Below are 20,664 nucleotides of genomic sequence, written 5' to 3' on the forward strand. Positions count from 1 at the left end.
ACTGGAACCCAGGGGACATGTTCTGGGGGAACACACTCTGCCGGGGGACAGTGGAACATTCTGGCCAGAGGCAGAACCTGGAGACACTCACGCACAGCAGAGCAGACTGCCAATGGCAGCCAAGAAGGGGCAGCTGGCTTGGATGAGCAAAAGTCTCACTCCCCAGGAGAAAGGGGGCTGAGATGTGAGCAAGAGGGCAAAGGTCAGTGGGGAGAGCGGCAGGAGGAAAATGCCAGTGCCAAGGAAGGTGGGGACTTGGCAGCATATGTGCCCGGCATCTGGTGATAGGCACATGCCACCATGGGTTTCATTCAAACCTATTTTGTTCCTACGTTTAAAGGTTCGTGTTCTAACAACACTCCAGTGTCCAGGGGTATCATTCCAAGTGTCAGGAATCCCAGATGGTGCTAACCAATCTGAAGATACCTGTGGTGGTTTGAGTGAGAATGATCCCCATAGGTTCATATATTTGAATACTTGGGTCCCAGTTGGTGAAGCTGTTTGGGAAGGATTAGGGGGTGTGGCCTTGTTGAAGAAGGCATGCCACTGGATGTATCACATTTGTGATTTCAAAAGCCCTCCCCATTCCCAATTAGACTTTCTCTGCCATGTGGTTGTGGATCAAGATGTGAGCTCTCAGCTACCGCTCCAGGGCTATGTCTGCCTGCCTACTGCCATGTTCCCCATCATAATGGTCATGGATGCTGACCATTTGAAACAGTAAGCCCAAAATAGATGCTTTCTTTTATAAGTTTCCTTGGTCATGGTTTCTGAACCTAGTAATAGAGTAACTAAGGGTGGAGGAAGGTTAGCAGGGCCCTGGGGGAGATAGAAAGGCAGCCTGGAGATGCTGCAGTCTCAGAGATAATCCTCTTGGGTCTCCCAGGGTCTATGGAACTTTCTGTAGCTAATGAAGAGAGCCGTGGCCTTACTTCTGTTGGAAACAAGTCCCAGAGACAGATGCTCAGCCAAAGCAAACAACACACAAGGTGGTACGAGCCCTGCTCAAGAATCCCATCTTGCTGTTGGACACATACGGCTGAAGGCCACGATTAGTAACTCTGTCATTTCCAAGCTGTGGGTTTGTCCTTCATTTCCTTGACATCTGGGTAACTGACTATACAAGGTTTCCATGTCCCAAAGAGAGGATTGAACTGGGTCAAGTTCTGAGGAGCTGGAGGTCAAGGAAGGACTGAGGGATCTCTGTGCTGTCTGCACGTGAAGAGCTGGACATTGCCCATCTGACATTGTGATCACCAAGGGCCTCGGGCCAAGCAGGCAGGAGGATTTGGGGATAAGGTGTCCCGAGACAACAGAAAGGCAATAGAGGGTGGGCAAAGTCCGAATTCAGCCTGAGTTTGACTGATCAGTCACACTCGTGGGCTGTTAAGCAGGTCCTAGGGAAGACAGATGCTGACAGTGGAGGGAACTGAGCTGCAGGCTCTAGGCACATTTTCTGTAGATCTAAGACAATTCGAAACTCCATTCTTTATTTTATTGAAATAAAGAAGAAAATATAGCTGACCCCATAGAAACTGGCTCCAGGCTGGAGAGATGGGCAACATGTTTGCTACACAAGCACCAGGACCTGAGTTCAAGTCCCAGGATCCAGGTGAAAAGGTAAAAACAGCCTTGTGTAGTGGGACACACTTGTCAGCCCAACACTTGGGAGTCACAGACAGCTGGATCCCTAGGGCTCACTGACTTGTCGGCATGGCTGGATTGGACAGCCCTCCAGGCAGTGAGAGACCCTGCTCAACAAAAGATGGGTGGTATCCAAGGGTGACAACTGAGGTTATTCTTTGGCTATACACACACACACACACACACACACACACACACACACACACACACACACATACACACACACACACATACACACACACACACATACACACACACACACACATACACACACACACACACGAAGGAAGGAAGGAAGGAAGGAAGGAAGGAAGGAAGGAAGGAAGGAAGGAAGGAAGGAAGAAAGAAGGAAGGAAGAAAGAAGGAAGGAAGAAAGAAGGAAGGAAGAAAGAAGGAAAGAAGGAAAGAGAATAAAACAGGCTCTAATAATGATTGCCCAACAAGAGCAATGCTCTGGAACAGAAGTTCTTCATCTCAAGCTGACTGCCGCTGGGAATTCGCCTTCCCACTTGGGGCTAGTGACTAACCTTGTGTCCTAAAGTAATAACCAGTCAACTTGGTAGAAAGTTAAAAATCTCTCCTTTCTCAACTCAAGGCAAACACTGAAGCAGCCCTGCTCAGCGCCTGGCAACTCAGTGAGTTCGGTCCAGTTTAGCCAGGCGGCCCAGAGAGTCCTATTTGGACCACAGCCTCCAAGGCTTCCCAGGGCTAAGAAATCCCGGTTAGTGAGCACAGTCTTTCTTGGCTCTCCTTCCTCTGCTCCTCAGACTGGTCAGCACAAGGGGCCCCTGGGCAGCTGCATGGAGATGGGAGGTTGGAGGTGCCCTGACCCAGCAGGTCCTGGATTTATACAAGGAGTGAGAATTTGCCAAATTGTTGGCAGGTGGAGAGGGGCCATGCAGAACTGGGGCTGCTGCACGCAGCTCGACCTCCTGGAATGTGCCCTGGAAGGGGGAAGGAAGGGAAGGGGCCGATTTCATCTTTTCTGCTGATAGACAAGAGACCTCAAGCCCCACTGAGGAAGCACAAACCTCCCAGCCTGGATAACATGTCTTTTCCTAGAGATGTCTCAAAGATGATCAATAAAGCTTGCTAACTTAGGGACAAGATGACCTGTTGCTGACTCTCTGATACTGCCCCATCCTGGAATCCTTTCCTGCAATGGAGCCACCAATCCTGGTTTCTCCTGAATGGAGGTCTCTAGAAGGGGAGAGGACCCATCAAGTTACTGCGGGTGACAAAGAAACCTCTGTGTCCGTGATCAGCGATGTCCTCCATGTCCTGAGATGCCTCCCCTGCTACCCTCTCTGGGACTACTAGCCTCAGGTTTCAGGCTCCCCTATAGCAGGCTGTACTGGGTGAATGGGAAAATGTCCTTCATGGGGGGCAGAAGGGAAGACCGGGCACTCTTTTTTTTAAAAATTGCATATTGTATTATGATTTTGCATGGTATTAATAACCTATCACAACACGCTCTTAATGGCTCATTTGTTCTGAGTGAACCCCTACCCCATCCCTGTCCTTGGATACATGCGAGGTTGATACTGGCAGACATTCTCTTGACTCAGTGTGTTACAAAGCAGGACCTTGTGAGCTGGCGAGGTGGATTAAGGGACTTGATACAGAGCATCAGCCTGAGCTTGAGTCCTAGGACCCACATGGTGAAAGGAGAGAAGTGGCTTCCAGAAGTTGTCCTCTGAACACACACACACACACACACACACACACACATATATAAATAATTATGTGTTTTCTCCCCCTGGAGCTGAGGACTGAATCCTAAGCCTTGCATTTTTTAGACACACATTCTACCACTGAGCTATACCCAACCTCTGAAGCCACTTAAAAATGAAAACAGCATCTGAGCCCAAACGTCCACAGAATGAAGGAGGAATGCCAGGACTCATAAGGAGGGAGGCAGGGACACCTACGACAAGGCTGACCACCTGGCCAGAGGGCAAGACCACTCAGGACGATTGGCTCACCTTTCACCCATCGCTATAAAGCTTGCTGGCTAGGGGTGAGAAGCAGGTAGCTCTTAGGGCTGTAACCACCCTCCTCCCCAGACCGCAGGCTCTCCGAATACAACACAATGTAAAACTTCTATCCCCATCTTCCCACCTTTGTGGTGATGGACACAACTGTCCCAGTTACAATGTGACTGGGGTCACACAGGCCAGGGCCGAGCCCCAGTCTGACTCCAGTCTCCCACACCATGCCCCTTCCCAGCAGACTTGGGGGGCTCCTGTCCACAGTGATCCAGGAAGGCCTCTGTTAGGAGACCATAGCCAACCCTGACGTCCTCCCCTCTTCCCCTGCCTTTGGGCCGCTCTCTGTTTGACTGGGCCTTCTAAGATCAAAGGGACCACACACCGTTCGAGCCTACAGAACCACTCTCCCTCACCCCCAGCCATCCCATAACCACCATCCCACCTGCCCTGCCCCTGCCACACCATCCCCTGCCTTCACAGATGGCTTCACAGAGTGGACCTCTCTCCCTACCCTGGGAGCCGTAACTAAGGCTCTAACTGGGAGTCAACCTGCCCATGATCTCCCCAATTAAAGGTAGTAACAATTTAAAAGTGGGGTTCAAGTTCCACAACAGGAACAGTTTGGTGAGGGGGTAGGATGAGTGATGAGGTGGTGAGGAGGAACCCCAGAGTCAATTACGCTTCAGTGCAGCCGATGAGGTGGGTGGGGGCTGCTGTGTCTGGCACAGCAGGTGAGGTGGGTGGAGAAACTGAGGTTCAGCCTCCCCTGACTGCCTCCTCCCTGACCTTTAGCTGTGTGACCCTTCATAACCCCGAGACTAGCCAACAACCAGGAGAAGTGTGGCTGGCACTGGTAAATGAGTGTGGATCAGATCACAGCCGGCCATCCGCTGTCAAACTCCGCCAGAGCCTCTGCTCTCTGAACCACTGTGTATAGATCTGAGGCTTTCTCAGGTCCATGATGACACCTCATAGAAGCCACTGCTCAACCCAAGGGCTGGAGTAGCATCGAGAACTGTGTAGTTGGTGCCCGTGAGCCTTGAAGTGGGAACAGGAAATGTGGGAAGGGAGCAGGTGTCAGGACAGGAAGACTTAGACAGCACCTAGCAGGATGGTCTCTTAGTGTCCCTGCAGGGAGACAGTGGCACACGGAACGGCTCACTCAGTATGAAGGGCTCAGCAAATTGAGCCAAGATGGCCTTCCACAAGCTTGCACTCTGCAGCCTGCATGCAAACCCCGATCCATGGGGGAATTGAAACTCCCTGGGATGGGTCATGTGACATTCTCGTTGGCTTATCCAAACTAGTGCTTCTGGCACTCTGGGGCAGCAGCTTTCACATCTCAGTGTGGCCTCAGTTGACACGCCATGACACTGGACGCTCCTTCAACCCCTGTCTATTCTGAGCCAGAGACAGGATCTTCTGACTACACAAAAGCCCCATTCCTATCTGATATTGACTCAGAACAGCAGGCACCACCTCCGTGCACACATTCCTTGTTAGAAGAGGTATTCAATGTACCCCCTCCCAAGTTAGGAGCTGGGCCTTGAATCCCCAGCCGCGCCCAGCTGTAGCTGTGACATGGGCAGCCATATGGATCACCTGGGTAACCAGCCTGCACCACCTACGAGCCTGCACCAGGGAGGTAGAGGATATGGGGTCCTCTAGGCAGAGAGGCAGGAGGCCCAGCCCCTCCATCTCTTTCTAGTGGAGTCTAGATTAGGATTCCAGCTGAGACAAGAGTTTCACAGCAGCCTTGGAAAGAGGGGGCGGGTGGCCTCCACTGCTGGAGAGGCTGGGACACTGGGTCTCAAATGCCACTGTGCTAGAACCTTTCAACATTATAAAAGCCACAGAAGCTCATGCTGGGCTCAGATCAGTTCCATCCCCAGCTCTGAGGTGGCTGCACAGTGCACAGAAGTCCTCGCTGTCCAGTGAGGTCTGAGGACCACTGAGGCCCTCTAGCCCGGTGTCTCTCCGGCACGTGTTAAAAGACTGATGACCCCTGTACTTTACTTGAGCTATGGAATCAGAAACTGGGGGTGGGGGAGCTGTGAAGAGTATCCTAGAAGCTCCTGAGGTACAACCAAGACTGAACAGCAATGTTCTAGTAGTTCAGGGAGACCTCGCAGGCCTGCACACACAATCCCAGCAACTCTTCCCTCCAGCTCCACGCCCCACCCTGCCCCATTGCCTCGGACTCACGCAGAACGCAGTAGAAGCCAAGCTGCTCAAAGCCCTCACAGCAGTCAGTCACATTCCTGGACTCAGGGACCTCCACCGCCAGGTACTGGGTCCGGTACACGGTCTTGGGACACTTTTTCCACGGGATCCATGCTCCACAGTGCACATAGGCTGTGTGTGAGGTCTGCACCTCCTGCAGCCTCTGCACATTTCGGGTCACTGGGTAGCTGCACAGCTGGTAGCTCAGCAGGGAGAGGCCGTTTTCTACAGAGGAGACCGTCAAGGATGCGTTAGCAAGACACAGGGCGGGGGGAGCCCTGGGTCACTGTGAAGTATATGGGAGGCAAGTGGACAGAGGTCTCAACTGTTGGACGGGACTTAGACCCAGCCCCAGTCCTAGTCAAGGCCTTGCCATTCCAAATACCAAAAGCATCCCTCTGTTTGCATAAACACAAAGCCATTGGCGTCAACCTGTGTGCTAAAAACCCTCCTGTTTAAAGTCAGGAGTCACCCTGTCTGGATTTGAGTGTAATATTAGATTCAAGGGACAGTCCGATCAAGAACGTAGAGTTGGAGTCAGATCTGGAGACCCTGTTTCCCATTGTCACTCTGTTTTTGGTTCCATTTGCTACAGACTTTCCTACATATCCGCCTCTGTAAATCTGAGTGTGGCCACATGGCCCACAGACAGGCTAGAGTTACCCAACAAATGTGTGCTGTGGGCCAGCGGATGGCAGGAACAGCGTTCTCGGAATGTTCTGGAAGCGTGTGTGTGTGTGTGTGTGTGTGTGTGTGTGTGTGTGTGTGGTAGGCATTTCAGCCTTTCTGTCACCATCATCGTCGCTGTAGGAGGACACCACTGCCCTTGCTAATGGTCCAGCCCAGTTCCACTCATCTCCTCAGGCCTGGCCTGGGCCTCCCTCTCTGAGCCTGGTGCTGGGGATGAGAGGATGAGATACCACCCTCTTTCAGCATTAACAGCATGGCTTCTCAGAATTTCATACCCCTGAAATTTTCCAGCTCCTCACCTCTTCATGATGGGTTGCATCCCACGAAACCTCTGTCACTTTATGTCACAGAAACACTAGGGGGTCAAGGTGTGTCCTTCCAAAATACACTAGAATCCCAGAGCCCAGGAACTCAGAGAGTGGCCTTGTTGGGTGGGCCATGATAAGATTGCTACTTTTGGAAAAAGGGAAAGTGGGGCAGACATTCATGCATGCGTGCACACACACAGAGGGAAAGGAGGAGGAGAAAAAGGAGAGAGAGAGAGAGAGAGAGAGAGAGAGAGAGAGAGAGAGAGAGAGAGAGAGAGAGACTCCCTGTGAGGGAGAAGGAAAAGCTAAGGGTGATTCTTCTAATCTAAGCTAAGCAGTGTCAAAGATTTTTAAACACACCAAAACCACAGACTTGGATGGACTCAGCCCCCATGATCCCAGAGAGAATGAGGCACATGCTTGGCAGTAGATCCCGATCCTCAGAACTGTGGGAGAAGCCACCTGCTACTTAAGCATCTCAGCCTCAGAGTCCTGGAACTCTTATGCATGACTCACAGATGTCCCCTCTCAGCCCCTGTCAGCCGCTAGACCACTTCAACTTCAGAGTTCCCCAAACTTTCCTAGACTGCACGGCCTGCAGACAGAACTCAATGTCACGATGCCTTCCCTTTTGTGAGGACTAGTGTCTGGGGAGGCCTGGAGGCAGAAGGTAGCAGACCATGAAGGCACTTCTGCAGATCCCCTCTCTGTACCCAACAGAGGCCAAAGGTGTGAATGGCACCACGCAGCCCTGCTGCCACTGTGGAGGGAGGGGGAAGGGCAGCACCCTCCTCCCAAGCAGGCACAGCATCTTTGTCCCTTCCCGTACCCTGCAGCCAGCTCTAAGGATGGAGGCTGCTATAGCCCAGTCACCCCCATGAGGTCAGCTGGGCCCTTGGAAAACCCATTTCTCCTCTTCACCAAAAGTGGTTGCAGAATGTTCTGGAGAGAGACAGAGGCTCTTAGGACTTGAATCTTAGGTCTCTTAGGCCAGAGACCAAGATCTCAGAGTGGCACAGGTTAGGTGTGGCCAAAAGTAGCCAAATGGCTATGCAGAGCAAGGCAGAGCCTGGGGCATCCTCCAAGAATCTGCTGGAGTTAGGCATTTTTCAACTAACCTCGGCTGAGATGTCAGCCGTCAGCCATGTTGATGAAGGGCCCAGGAAGCATCAAGATAAATTCAGTCTCTATAGAACCACCTTCCTCCACCTGATCCTAATGGGGCCAACGGGTCCTCCTTCACACCTGACTCTGTCTTCGGGGAAGTCTGGGAAATGGTGGGGTTTTTTTTTCTGCTTTTTATCATTTCCTGAGAGCACTGTGCTATCTCTAACCCTTGGGACAGGTAGAGCCATGGTGGAAACCCCCTTCTAGAATCTGCTGTGCAAAAATCCCTTTCGAGAGCCATCACAGCTGGAGGTGGAAAACCTCATTGCTCTAAGCAGTGGTTCTCAACCTTCCCAACTCTGTGACCCTTTAACACTGTTCCTCATGACGTGCTCACCCCCAGCCATAAAGTTATTTTCATTGCGACTTCATCCTGTAATTTTGATACTGTTATAAATGGTAATGTGTTTTCAACAGAACGCTGTTTGAAGGTCATTTGCATCGAAAGGGTAGCGACCCACAGTTTGAGAACCACTGCTCCAGAGTGAATGAGGTTCCCTGCTCAGCCCCCTCAACCGTCACCTTATTCCACAAATGCCCACTTATGTCACCAGGGCCCCTGCTACTCCCCAGCGTATACCTTGGCCATCCCCTTGGTGAAGGCAAGTGATACTTAATTCCTTTCCTCAGAGGCCTGCTGACCCCACAGGCATGCCAGGGATGGAGCAGCCCCCAAGAATATGTTAATACTTCTCAGAGTCCTAACCCTGTCATTCATAAAATAATCACCATATCCTGTAGTTTCAGGGTAAAGCAGTAAGTTAATACCTTCCACACAGTGGTGAGTCAGTACGGACTCCATGCCTCTCCTGGTGAAGAATGAGCAAGCAGGTAACCCCAAGGAAGGCTGTGCTCTGTCCCGTGGCCTTACATGAACACTGAGAGGATCACGCCTCCTGTATAAGATCTCTATGAACTTCCCAATGCTCCACTCTTCCTGTGACTAAACTTTGTGGCTCATACACACAGCACCAAACAAAATCCCTCCCTAGATAGAGAACAACGTGGACCTGGCACAGAAATGGAGGTGACTTTAGAAACAGACGGCGTCTCTGAATTCCGAACCAAGTCAGGTAGATTTTAAGAGAAAAACAAAACAAAACAAAACAAAACAAAAACCACTCCCAAGGTTCACAATCAATTCCTTGAGGTCTGCGGTTTCAGGGATACAGGTTTGGCTACGTTGGTTTGGTTTGGGGGGTGCTGGGGATAGGAGCCGGGGCTCACACATGCTGGCTACGCTGAGCTGCATCTCAACCCCACAACGTGTTTTTTTAAAACAACTTTGTAAGCCATGTACTTCCTAACTCTTTGACCAGCACCCTCGCTACATGGCTCACTCTAATTCTGTACCTGAGAACACGAACCACCCTGACTTCCCTGACTGATACGCAAGACCTTTCGCTGGGCGCTTAAGAGCCCATTGTCCACATCAATTCTTCCAGAAATGCAGTGCTTCAGGCACAGACCCAGCTCAAAATCCGTGTTTCAACCCCATGGACCCTGGGCATCGGAGGCATCCTCCCACTGGGGAGGCCCTCTTTCTGAGCGCATACCCAGTATGCAGACCCAGGCTCCCCGGTAGCCTGTTGCCATTGGTACAGACAACATGGCAAGTCAGGACAGGATGCCTCTCTCAGAGAAGATGCTTGTGGCCTTCCAGGGTCCCAGCAGGCACTGTCCTCTTGAGACCCACTCCTAGGAAGCCCCTTCTCCAAACTTACCCCTAGATCCCTCACCTGTGAAGCCAGTGGCCCAGCTCAGGTCCACAGTGCAGGCCAAAGCCAGCAGGGCCAGCCTCAGGGTCCTGGACATCATCCTGCGGTGACACTGGTGGTTCAGGCAGGACTGAGACCTCTACTGCAGTGACCTGAGTCCTAAGCCAGGCTGCCCCAGCCCAGAGAAAGAGCCCTTGTGTCCCCTGCTCTGCCGCTAGTGGCAGTGACTTCAGAGGAGCGCTCGCCGGGAGCAGTCCCTCATGCCTGCTCATTAACACCAGCCGCTGCCATGGCTGCTTCCCTGGGGGCACCTGCATGTCAGAGCCTATTCTTGTTCCGAGCAGATGGCATCTTTTCGGAAAGGTGAGCGGCTAACAGCCTGGGCCACATCACTGGGTCTCATCTTGTTTGTGCGTTGAAAATGCATTTCAGACCCAAATCTCACTCCCCACATCGGACACCAAGTATTCCGTTACCCTGCTGCTCCCAGCTGGCAGGAGAAGACAGGCCCACATCAAAGTATCACATCAGCTCCAGAGAAGGGCCTTCATACCACCCAACAATAGAGCTCAGAGGCCAGAGCCACGTTCGTCAGCTCCACGCAGTCCCTCCCTAACCAGGGACTGAAGATGCTGTGCTCAAAGAGACATTCTGCGCCCAGCAGGATTTCAAAATGGGAAGTCGTGAAAAGAATGGTGGGAAGTGAGGGGCCGAGTCAGTGACTGGGGAGATCCATGTGCCCTGTCACACGGGGTGAAATGTCCACCCAAAGACATCTTAGCACCAGTTCGCAGAACTGGGCGGTGAGAGGCCAGAACAAGGCCTCCCATGATTCCCTTGCACAAAGATGCCACTGTGAGGATATCCAACACACGCAGGATTGGACACATGCACATCCAGGACTGGAAGCAGAGAGAACTGTCCTGAGGATTGATAGACATGCTGGGGATGTTGTTTGTATCCATTGGTTATCATGTTGTGCAGGAACTGGACTTTTAAGCTCCTGTCTGGGCTGGGGATGTGGCTCAGTTGGTAGAGCACTTGCCTAGGATGCACAGGCACCGGGGTTCAATTCCCATTACTGTAACAAGCCAGGTTGCAGTGCATGTGTGTTACCCCAGGATTTAGGTCAGGGAGAGAGGGTCAAGAGGGTCTAGTATTCTGTGCTGCATAGGGAGTGTGAGGCCAACCCGGGCAACATGAAAACCTATCAGAGGGACACACACAAATATACACGCATAATTATACACATGCACACACACAAATATACACATGCACACACTCATATACACATGTATACACCTAAACACACAAATGTACACATATGTAAACATACAAATGTACATATAAATCAATGTGCACGAAATACATACATAAATGTACGTGTTCACACTTGTATGCTCACATAAATATACACATACATACATGTATTTGGGGTCTCTGTGACCACCGTGGTCAGCGGAGTGACGATCCACAGGGGACAAGAAGGTAGTTCGGTTCAACATGACTAAGTAGCTGATGTGAGTTCAAACGTCAGGAGTCTGACCCTGAGTGGTTTATTTTAGGCATATTTAGGCACAGCACAATTTGGTGAAAACCTTCCCGGTGATAACTCAATCCTGTGTCCACAATAAAGTTTACATAAATCTCCTTAAAGAACAAAGCGAGCTAAATAAAGATCAGACGTGACTGTACTGAAACTCTTTGTACAATACATGAGATGCATTCCACAAGGCTGGGTTACAATAAGGTTACAATAAGGGTCTGGGGGATCCGGTGTGGTCTTACCCACACAGAGAGTTCCTAGACTTCTGGGTGGGTAGCAGGTTATGCCTGCCTTTCTTTGAAGGAACAACCTTGTGTGTTTAATGTTCCAGGTTCCCTTAGGGCTTATCTGTAAGCACAAGCACCTCCATGCCTCCCAAATCACCCCGTTTTTATTTTTATTTTATTTTATTACTGTGGCTGTAATAGAGGCCGATGTTGAATACATTGCCTGCATGGCTAGTCTAGTGAATATAGGCAGGCAAGAGAGTAGCAAACAACAGACCGAGGAAAGGGGAAAGCCATGTTAATCGTGATGGACATTCATAGGTCACTTGAGAGATTGTGTTTATCTCTTTATGCAAATCATTAGCTTGACTATTGATCATGGGAGAAAAATCTGACACATTAAAGCAACCCATGCCAGGAAATCGCTGACAACCAAGATGATGCTTGACCAACAAATAATCTGTAGTAGCTCCATGTTGTAAAACTGTGGTTCTCGCGTTAGCCATCTCTTGGTTGATCTCTGCTAATATTTAATATTGTTGCTGTAATATTAGTAGCTTTGCTAACCACGCAGGACATCTTTGAGACCTCTCTTCGTAGTTCAGTAATCATTCCCGGGATGGGCAATCTTTAAAAAAAAAGCATAAAAACAATCTTACGTATGCCAAACAACCCCATACCGTATCCTACTAAAGGCCTTTTATCCCCTCAGAACAAAGGATCTGTATGCTGCATTAGGGAACTAAAAATTAACATGTAACATAGCCAGTAAACACAACAGCATCATTTGCGGATCAGTAGTATTGTGTCCTTGTTGTCCTGCCAAGCCACCAGCTCATTCTTTCTCTTGGGATGCCACCTTTTGATGGGTTTACTGCCTCTCCCCAGGCTCTTCCTTTGCCCAGTGGTCTCTGGGATGCTTTCCTGGTTGGAGTCATTAGATCAGGAACCACCTTGGACTTCTTAATTCATTGTCTGGAAAGACACACGCATATCTTCATGCCAGTGTTAGAACATCTGGCCCGTCTCATCTTCTAGATGCTAAATCTTTCCATTTAATGTGTATTTTACGCTGTGTCTACTTAAGGGTAAAATGTTTGGGGGAAGCAGAAGAAGCATTATCCTTTACAGTGGAAAAAAAAACGTAAGGTTGGCGTGGCTAAATTTATATACTCCTAATATTATATTGTATACTGTAACATACTTTCCTGTATATATTAATAATAAATAGTGCATATGTGTTGCATATACAGTATATATAATGACAAATACTGTATATATAATTATTAAATACTGTATATAAATATTTTTTAAAGTTGACATTTAAGAATTTTATTGTGCCATTCCACAATAGTTTGATCCTCTGCATTGTATGGGATCACAGTAATATGACTGATAGTTCATAAATTGCAAAATTCCTTAAAGCATTTGCTACCATAAGCAGGACCATCATGAGCTTTTAGTTGTAGTGGGTGCCCTGGGAAGGAGAAGGTGTATAATAAATGATGAATCGAATTTTAGGTTGTTTCACCCTTGTGAGCAGAAGCAACAATCATATTAGAAAAAGTATCAACCAATTCGTGAACATATTTTTAAACGTCCTGGTTCTGAGGTATGAGTTAAAACCTAAAGTCAAAATGGTTGGATTTTTAACCTGCAAGGATTAATTCTGCCAGTAGAGGGCAGTGGTGTAAAAGAAGAACCGAAGTTGAAGCCCGTCTTAGGACTTTTATTGGAGCAGCCTGAAAAGGAAGTATCAGGGGCAAGGAGGAGGCCAGCCGAGCTCATCAACTTGAGCATTGGCAGATGTTAAGGGACCTGGCAAATTAGAATCAGCAGGAAAAGGAGATATGAAGAGAGGTTGTCCTGGTCGTCCAGATGTCTGAAGGGAGAGACAGGATTGTGAAATAACAGTAGGTGGGGCTTAGGTTTAAGTCTTGCAGTTTCTGAAAGAGAAACAGTTTGTCCACAGTATGCAGAGTCAGTTAAAATAGTCAATGGCTGAGAAACATCCAATAACGGCTAATTGATTACAGCAAGTTCAGACTGTTGAGCTCAACCAAGGACGGGAATGATCTTTCTGTGGAGGGTGTGGAATTTGTATATAAGATGTAAGCACCTTGTCCTTTTGAAGAGCCCCCTGTAAAAGCATCAAAATCAATCTCTATGTAGAATTTTTAGATATAATTTTTGTAATACCCGTGGGGTATCTTTTAAGAAAATCTTAAAAGGAGATCTTTAGGGTAATGATTATCTTTACATCTACAGGGTAATAATTATCTTTACATCTATAGGGTAATGATTATCTTTACATCTATAGGGCAATAATTATCTTTACATCTATAGGGTAATAATTATCTTTACATCCATAGGGTAATTATTATCTTTACACCCAGAGTAACATGCTACTGCTTCCTGCCAGGTATTATCCGGGTGGAACAAATAGCCAACCTGCATTTGACTGAATGGCACACTGATTTCCTTAGACTCTTTACCAGTCAGTTGCTTAAGAAGTGCCCTTCCCATCATTATCAACTCTATAATTTCTTGTATATAGGAATTGCAGATCATTGCAGAGAATATGACATAAATTAATTTCTATAACACCATTACCTTGTTGGGATGCAGTTTCAGCTGGTGATGAGGAGGAAGGAAGAATAAATTATTGATGAGGGGTAAGGGATTAATTCAATGAGTTACCGCTTTAGTGGCGGCAGGTGTTGTGATTCTTATAGAGTTTCACCAAGAGTCTCCAGCAAACAACTTAAAGGGTGGAGCCAAGAGCAGAGAAAAACATATAAATAAAAACAATAAAAGGGGGGCAGAGCCAAGTCTTTAATAGTGGTAGGTGGGTAAGGACACCCCCAAGTGACACAGCCCCAGAATTTTTGTGGGTAATCGAAGGAATATTGTTTGGAAAATTTGAAGTGGAGAGGATGATGGTGAATTTGAAATTTGGTGAAAACTTCCCTGGCGATAATTAACTCAGTCCCATGTGCACAATAAAGCACGCACAAATCTCCTTGAGGTACAAAGAGAGCCAAATAAAGACTGGATGTGACTGCATCAAAATCTTTGTAAAGTACACGTGACATGTTCCATAAAGATGGGTTCTATATGCTGACTAAGAAAAGCTTACCAGAGTTTGGGGAGGTTCCATCCAGTGTGTTCTCCCACACACAGATAGTGCAAAGGTCACCAGACTATTAATCCCATCCGTTCCCAGCCTGGATGGATAACAGGTTATGCAGCCCTTCCTTCAAATGAACAACCCTGTGTGTTTAACATTCTAGGTTCCCTTAGCTCATCTCCATGCTTCCTACAATATACACATGCACGCACATAAATATATACATGTACATACACACAAACATACATGTGCACACATAAATATACACGTGCACACACTTAAATATATATATGTGTCTGGGTAGTATTCTTTAAAAAAAAAACCACTGACTCACATAGTTATTAATCCCTGTGTGAGACTCTCATTTCACCTCAGTTGTCTAAGCCAGAGATCCTCTGGAGATGTCCTGCACCCTGCAGTTCAAGTGTTTCCTTTCTGGCCTCATCCTCCTGCCTCTTGGCCAGTTTCCAACACCTCAGTCCCTCACCCCTTCTGTTTGCCTCGAATCAATCAGCCTTGCCCTTCTCTTTCCCCTCTATCTAGCCATCTTTGGCTGTGTGGCCACTACTTTACTACCACCCTGGGCAATGACCTTTTCTTTCCATTCCCTCTCTTACTGGGGACAACTGAGCAAAGCTCATAAGTACATGAAGCCATTGTTCTGCTTCCACGTAATGCTGTTGGAGAAAGTCACATGACCTTCAAAGTGAGTACTGGAGGGCTGGAGATACGGCTCAGCAATCGAGAGCACATGATGCTCTTCCAGGGGACCTGGGATCAGGTCCCAGCAGCTGCATCAGATGGCTTACACGTGTCTATAAATAACTCCAGCTCCAGTGTGTGTTTCCGGCCCCGGTCATGGGCACTCACGTGCACACACCCACCTACCGACACTCAGCTACCTACGTAGTCAAAGAATAAAGTAAATCTTTAAACAACAGCAACGAAGTTTTGACCGGAAATTCAGAAGCTTTAGCAGAAATCATCAAAAAAGAACCGACATGAAAGGATGACTAGGAAAGAAAGGAGAAGGGATAATAATCGGACAGATGCAAACCATGCTCCTGGCATCGCGGGGTAGACACAATTATGAGAGGACTTCCTCAGAAGAGCGGTAGGGTGGGAGGACAGTGCATGGGGTAGAGGTGAAGGCTAAGCTTTTTACTTGTTTTTCTGTCCTGATAGCAGGGGTTGAACCTAGAGCCTCCTGCATGCTAGCAAGCATGTCAAGCGCTCACAGCTATAGCACGCCACCAGCCCTGTTTTCCCATGTTGTCTAGGCTGGCCTTGACTCTCACTCTCTAGCCCAAGCAGGTCTTGAACTGTGGCCCACATGCCTTGGCCTCCAGAGTAGCTGGGATTATATATTCTTATCTTCCGTAGAGCAAGCTGAAGGATGACAGAGCCAGAAGATCAACGAGGAGCCAGGGAAGCAGGGCACTGTCTTGATTACTGTGTTGCCAAGATGTAGTGACTTGAACAACAGACCTCACGCCATCTTTCCGGACTGCCCATGACTGAGCTTGGCTATGGCTCCGTTGCTCCCAGCTTTGTAACTGTGGGTCGTAATCCCATATGAGTCATATAAATGTGGAAACAGGGAACATTTCTGAATGCAGTTAGTGTGATGACCGTGCCTCTTAGAACTGCCTTCTTTGGGTCCATCCCATAAGTTCGGGGATGCTGGGTTTTCATTTTCATTCAGTTTAGAAAGTTTTTAATTTCTTTCTTAATTCTTGTCTTGATCCATTTCTCATTCCAAAGCTAGTGTTCAGTTTCAATGAATTTGTAAGCTCTCTGTTGTTTCCGTTATTGATAGCCACCTTTAACCCACGGTGGTCAGGTAGGATGCAGGGTTGTAGCAGGCTTTCTTGGACTGCCAGCCCCCAAATCATGACACAGAGACTTATTATTAGTTACGAATGCTCAGCCTTATCTTACGTTTGTACCACTAGCTCTTATAACTTAATTTAACCTGTTTCTCATCATCTACATTTCATCTCAAGGCTTATTACCTTTCATTCTGTATGTTCTACTCTGTGGCTGTCTGGCTGGTAGTTTCCTTTTTGGCTGGCCCTGGGCATCTCCCTCTCCTCTTTTCCTTCCTCGTTCTCTCTTTTTTCTAGAGCCTAGATTTCCCCCTCCTACTTATTCTCTCTCCCCACCAGATCCGCCTATCTTTGTACTGCCTAGCTATTGGCTGTTCAGCTTTTTATTAGACCAATCAGGTGCCTTAGACAGGCAAAGAAACCAACACATCTTTATATCATTAAACAAATACAGCATAAACAAACACAACTTTTCATAGTTAAAGTAATATTCTTCAACGCAGGGTGTTATTTCAGTTTTCTTGTAACTGTTGAGACTTGCTTTATGGCCAAGTATGTAGACGTAAATTTTGGAGAAAGTTCCATGAGGTGCAGAGAAGGTATATTGTTTTGTGCTTTAATGAAATGTTCTGTAAATATCTGTTTTAGGACATCAGTTAACTCCAGTATTTCTCTGTCTAGCTTTTGTCTGGATGACCCATCTACTGGGGAGAGTGAAGTACTGAAGCCGCCCACTATCACTGTATGAGGATTAGTATGTGACTAAGCTGCAGTAATGTTGCTTTTTATGAACCTGGGTGCCCTCATGTCGGGTGTGTGTTAAGATTGCAATATCCTCTTGATGGATTTTTCCTTTGATGAGTATGTAGTGCCCTTCTCTATCTGTTTTAATTAGGTTTGAAGTCTTTATGTCAGATATGAAAACGGCATTGCCAGCTTGTTTCTTAGGTCCATTTGCTTGGAATATCTTTTTCCATCCTTTTACCCTGAGGTGATGTCTACCCTTGATGTGACCGTGTTTCCTGGATGCGCGTTTCCTGGATGCATTCTGTTCTCCCGTCCGTCCTGCTAGTCTGTCTTTCCATTGGGGAATGGAGACCATTGATATTGATAACTACCAGTGAGCAGTGTTTGTTGATTTCTGTTTTTTTGTTGTTGTATGAGCTTCTGCCCTTTTTGATTTAATGGTCTGATATTTATTCTTTGTGTTTTCTTCAGTGTAGTTGAAAGCTTGAGATTGAAGTTTTCCTTCTAGCACCTTTCATGGGCTGGATTTGTAGAAAAATACTGCCAGAATTTAGTTTTATTATGTAATGCCTCTCTTCATCCGTCTATCATGACTGTAAGTTTGGCTGAGTATAGTAATATGGGCTGGCATCTGAGTTCTCTTTAGAGTTTATGGAACATCTGTCCAGCCCTTCTGGCTTTTAGAGTCTCCATTGAAAAGTCAGCTGCTATTCTAAAAGGTAGCCTTTAGATGCTATTTGGTCTTTTTCCCATTTAATATCTGCTCTTTGTTCTGTATGTTTAGTGTTTTGATCATTATGTGCTGCGGAAATTTTCCCTTTGTAGACCAGTCTGTTTGGTGTTCTGTATGCTACTTGTACCTTGATAGGTACCTCCTTCTTTAGATTAGGGACATTTTCTTCTACAATTTTGTTGAAAATATTTTCTGTGCCTTTGACCTGGGTTTCTTCTCCTTCTTCTCCTCTGATTATTCATAGATTTGGTCTTTCCATAGTGTCCCAGATTTCCTGGATGTTTTGTGCCCCCTTTTTTAGATCTAGCACTTTCTTTGACATAGGTATCTCTTTCCTCTACTGTGTCAGCAATGCCTGAGCTTCTTTCTATTCCATCTCCTGAATTATGTTGCTGAGACTACTGCCTCTGAGGCTCCTGCTCATTTTTCACTCCTTGCCTTCTGCCTCAGCTATGATGCATTTCTCAGGGCCCACTGTAGTAGGGTTTCTGGGCTTTAGTGGAGACATATTTATCCTGGCTATTATTGGTTCTGTCTTTACACTGGCATCTAGGCATCTGAGTTTGGGATGTTTGCAATTCTAGGGCTGATATCTGGTCTTATCTTTGTCAAGTGGGTGTTCCATTCATTGGGGTATGTTGCCCTCTCTGGATCTTAGGAGAATGTGGTGGCTGTGGGTTACCTGTGAGCCACACCAAATCCATAAAATGCCACACCTTCTAATAGTACCACTTCCTATGGACTTACGGGGACCATTTTTTTAAAAATATTTATTTGTTTGTTTGTTTGTTTGTTTATTATGTATATGTCTGCAGGCCAGAAGAGGGCACCAGACCCCATTACAGATGGTTGTGAGCCACCATGTGGTTTCTGGGAATTGAACTCAGAACCTTGGAAGAGCAGGCAATGCTCTTAACCACTGAGCCATCTCTCCAGCCCCCCACGGGGACCATTTTTATTCAAACCACCACAACATCTAATAGATCTTTCAAGTCCTCTCAATTTTATTTTTAAAATATTGTTCTATTTTTGTTTTTCCTTCAGACTGGAAAACTCTAGGCTGGTCTGCGATACATAGTGAGGTCCTTAACAACAAAACCAAAGTTGATGCATTTTTGTTGTTTCTAACAAGGCATCTTATTTACTGTTCAAATTTACAATTAACCTTATCTGTTTCCTGCTATAGACAGAAGTTTCTCTGCCTGGTACCACACCCACTTAGCCCCAAATAAACACAGAGAGACTTATATTAATTATAAATTGTTTGGCCTATTGCACAGGCTTATTATTAACTAGGTTTTACAACTTAAATTAACACATAATTCTTATCTATGTTTAGCCACATGGCTTGGTTCCTTTTCTCAGTAAGGCATTCTCATCTTGCTTCCTCTGCATCTGGCTGGTGACTTTGTCTCTGCTTTTCATCTTCCCAGAATTCTCCTAGTCTGGTCACCTCACCTATACTTTCTGCCTGGCTACTGGCCAATCAGTGTTTTATTAAACCAATGCGAATGACAAATCTTTACAGTGTACAAGAGCATTGTTCCACAACATCCTGCCAATCATCCCATCAGCAGAGCAGAAATAACTATACTCGAGACACACCATGGAACCAAGGAAAACTCTCAAAAGCACACTGCTTACTCACACTTCTTTAAGAAAATATTTTCCAAAGCAATGTGACTGTTATTGTTTTTAATTTTTTAAAAATTACAATTATGTATTTATTATGTGGGTATGTGTTGGGGGTATACATGCCATCTCATGCATGTAGAGGTCAGATGACAACTTTGGGAGTCAGTTCTCTCTAACATGTGGGACCCAGGATCAAACTCGAGTCATCTGGCTTATAGGCAAGTGCTTTTACCAGCTGAGCCATCTCGCTGATCCTGAATAATTCTTCTTGATGTGCTGTCCCCAGGGCCAGACAGCAGCAAGGGAGCATGGCAATGTGGATAGAAGATTCTCAAACTGGACCCCTTTTCTCAACAAGGAAACTCAATTGAGCTATAAAAAAAAAAAAAAAAAAGGTTGAGGAGGGGACCCACGCCACCGTGACAAGAGTTGATGCTAATTTGCTTTCTGTTGAATATTTAACATGCCATTTGCATAGCAGTCTTAGCAAAATCAATCCTCGTGTTTTATTATTTGAGGACTGAAAAAAAAAGTTTGCCTCCTAGGAGCCAACAGTAGAGTCAGCTCTGTAGATTAGAATCAATTCAGCAGATGGAAAATAAAGCTTTGAAACACAGTCTGCCTTCCTCGAGCACGTCGCAGGCATTAGTGATAATGGAAACCCTGCCTGTGCATGGAGGGGCTGCATCTGCCAGATTTCTAACCAGCACACCCACCCCACCCCGGTTGTGCAGGCCTGTGACCTTCATGGTGGAGGAGGACTGAACCTGGCTCCCGCATCTCCTCACCTTGGACTGGAATGCACAGGACACAGGTACACACGGTGTTCTTTCCCTAGGATTGCTGAGACACCGCCAGCTCAGGCACGAATGAAAACTTACTCTATTTGTCCTTCAGGGCACTGTACCATCTAGTGGTCCAATTTGTGAGAGCGCTCCAAAACTCAGGGAGCACTAGAGGGGGAAAGCTGAAGTTCTGGGTCATCATTTTGTTTCATTCGGTCACTTCGTGCGCCTCCTAACACATTTTAAACAAAAAGATAAATCTGAAAAACTTTAAGACAGTCATTAAGAATG

General features: G+C 46.9%; 1 protein-coding gene across 1 annotated transcript in view; it reads right to left on the reverse strand.

The window, feature by feature from the left end:
- Window positions 1-9,841, reverse strand: part of Umodl1 (uromodulin like 1) — a 52,792-nt gene extending 42,951 nt beyond the window's left edge. Inside the window, exons 1-2 of the mRNA XM_038343550.1 lie at window positions 9,763-9,841; window positions 5,841-6,083 (exon numbers count right to left, since the gene is read on the reverse strand). Of these exons, the coding sequence (XP_038199478.1) occupies window positions 5,841-6,083; window positions 9,763-9,841 (322 nt within the window). The remainder of the gene's footprint in view (window positions 1-5,840; window positions 6,084-9,762) is intronic.
- Window positions 9,842-20,664: the final 10,823 nt, after the last annotated feature.

The sequence above is a fragment of the Arvicola amphibius genome, chromosome 9 (assembly GCF_903992535.2).
Source record: "Arvicola amphibius chromosome 9, mArvAmp1.2, whole genome shotgun sequence".
NCBI classification, from domain to species: Eukaryota; Metazoa; Chordata; class Mammalia; order Rodentia; family Cricetidae; genus Arvicola; species Arvicola amphibius.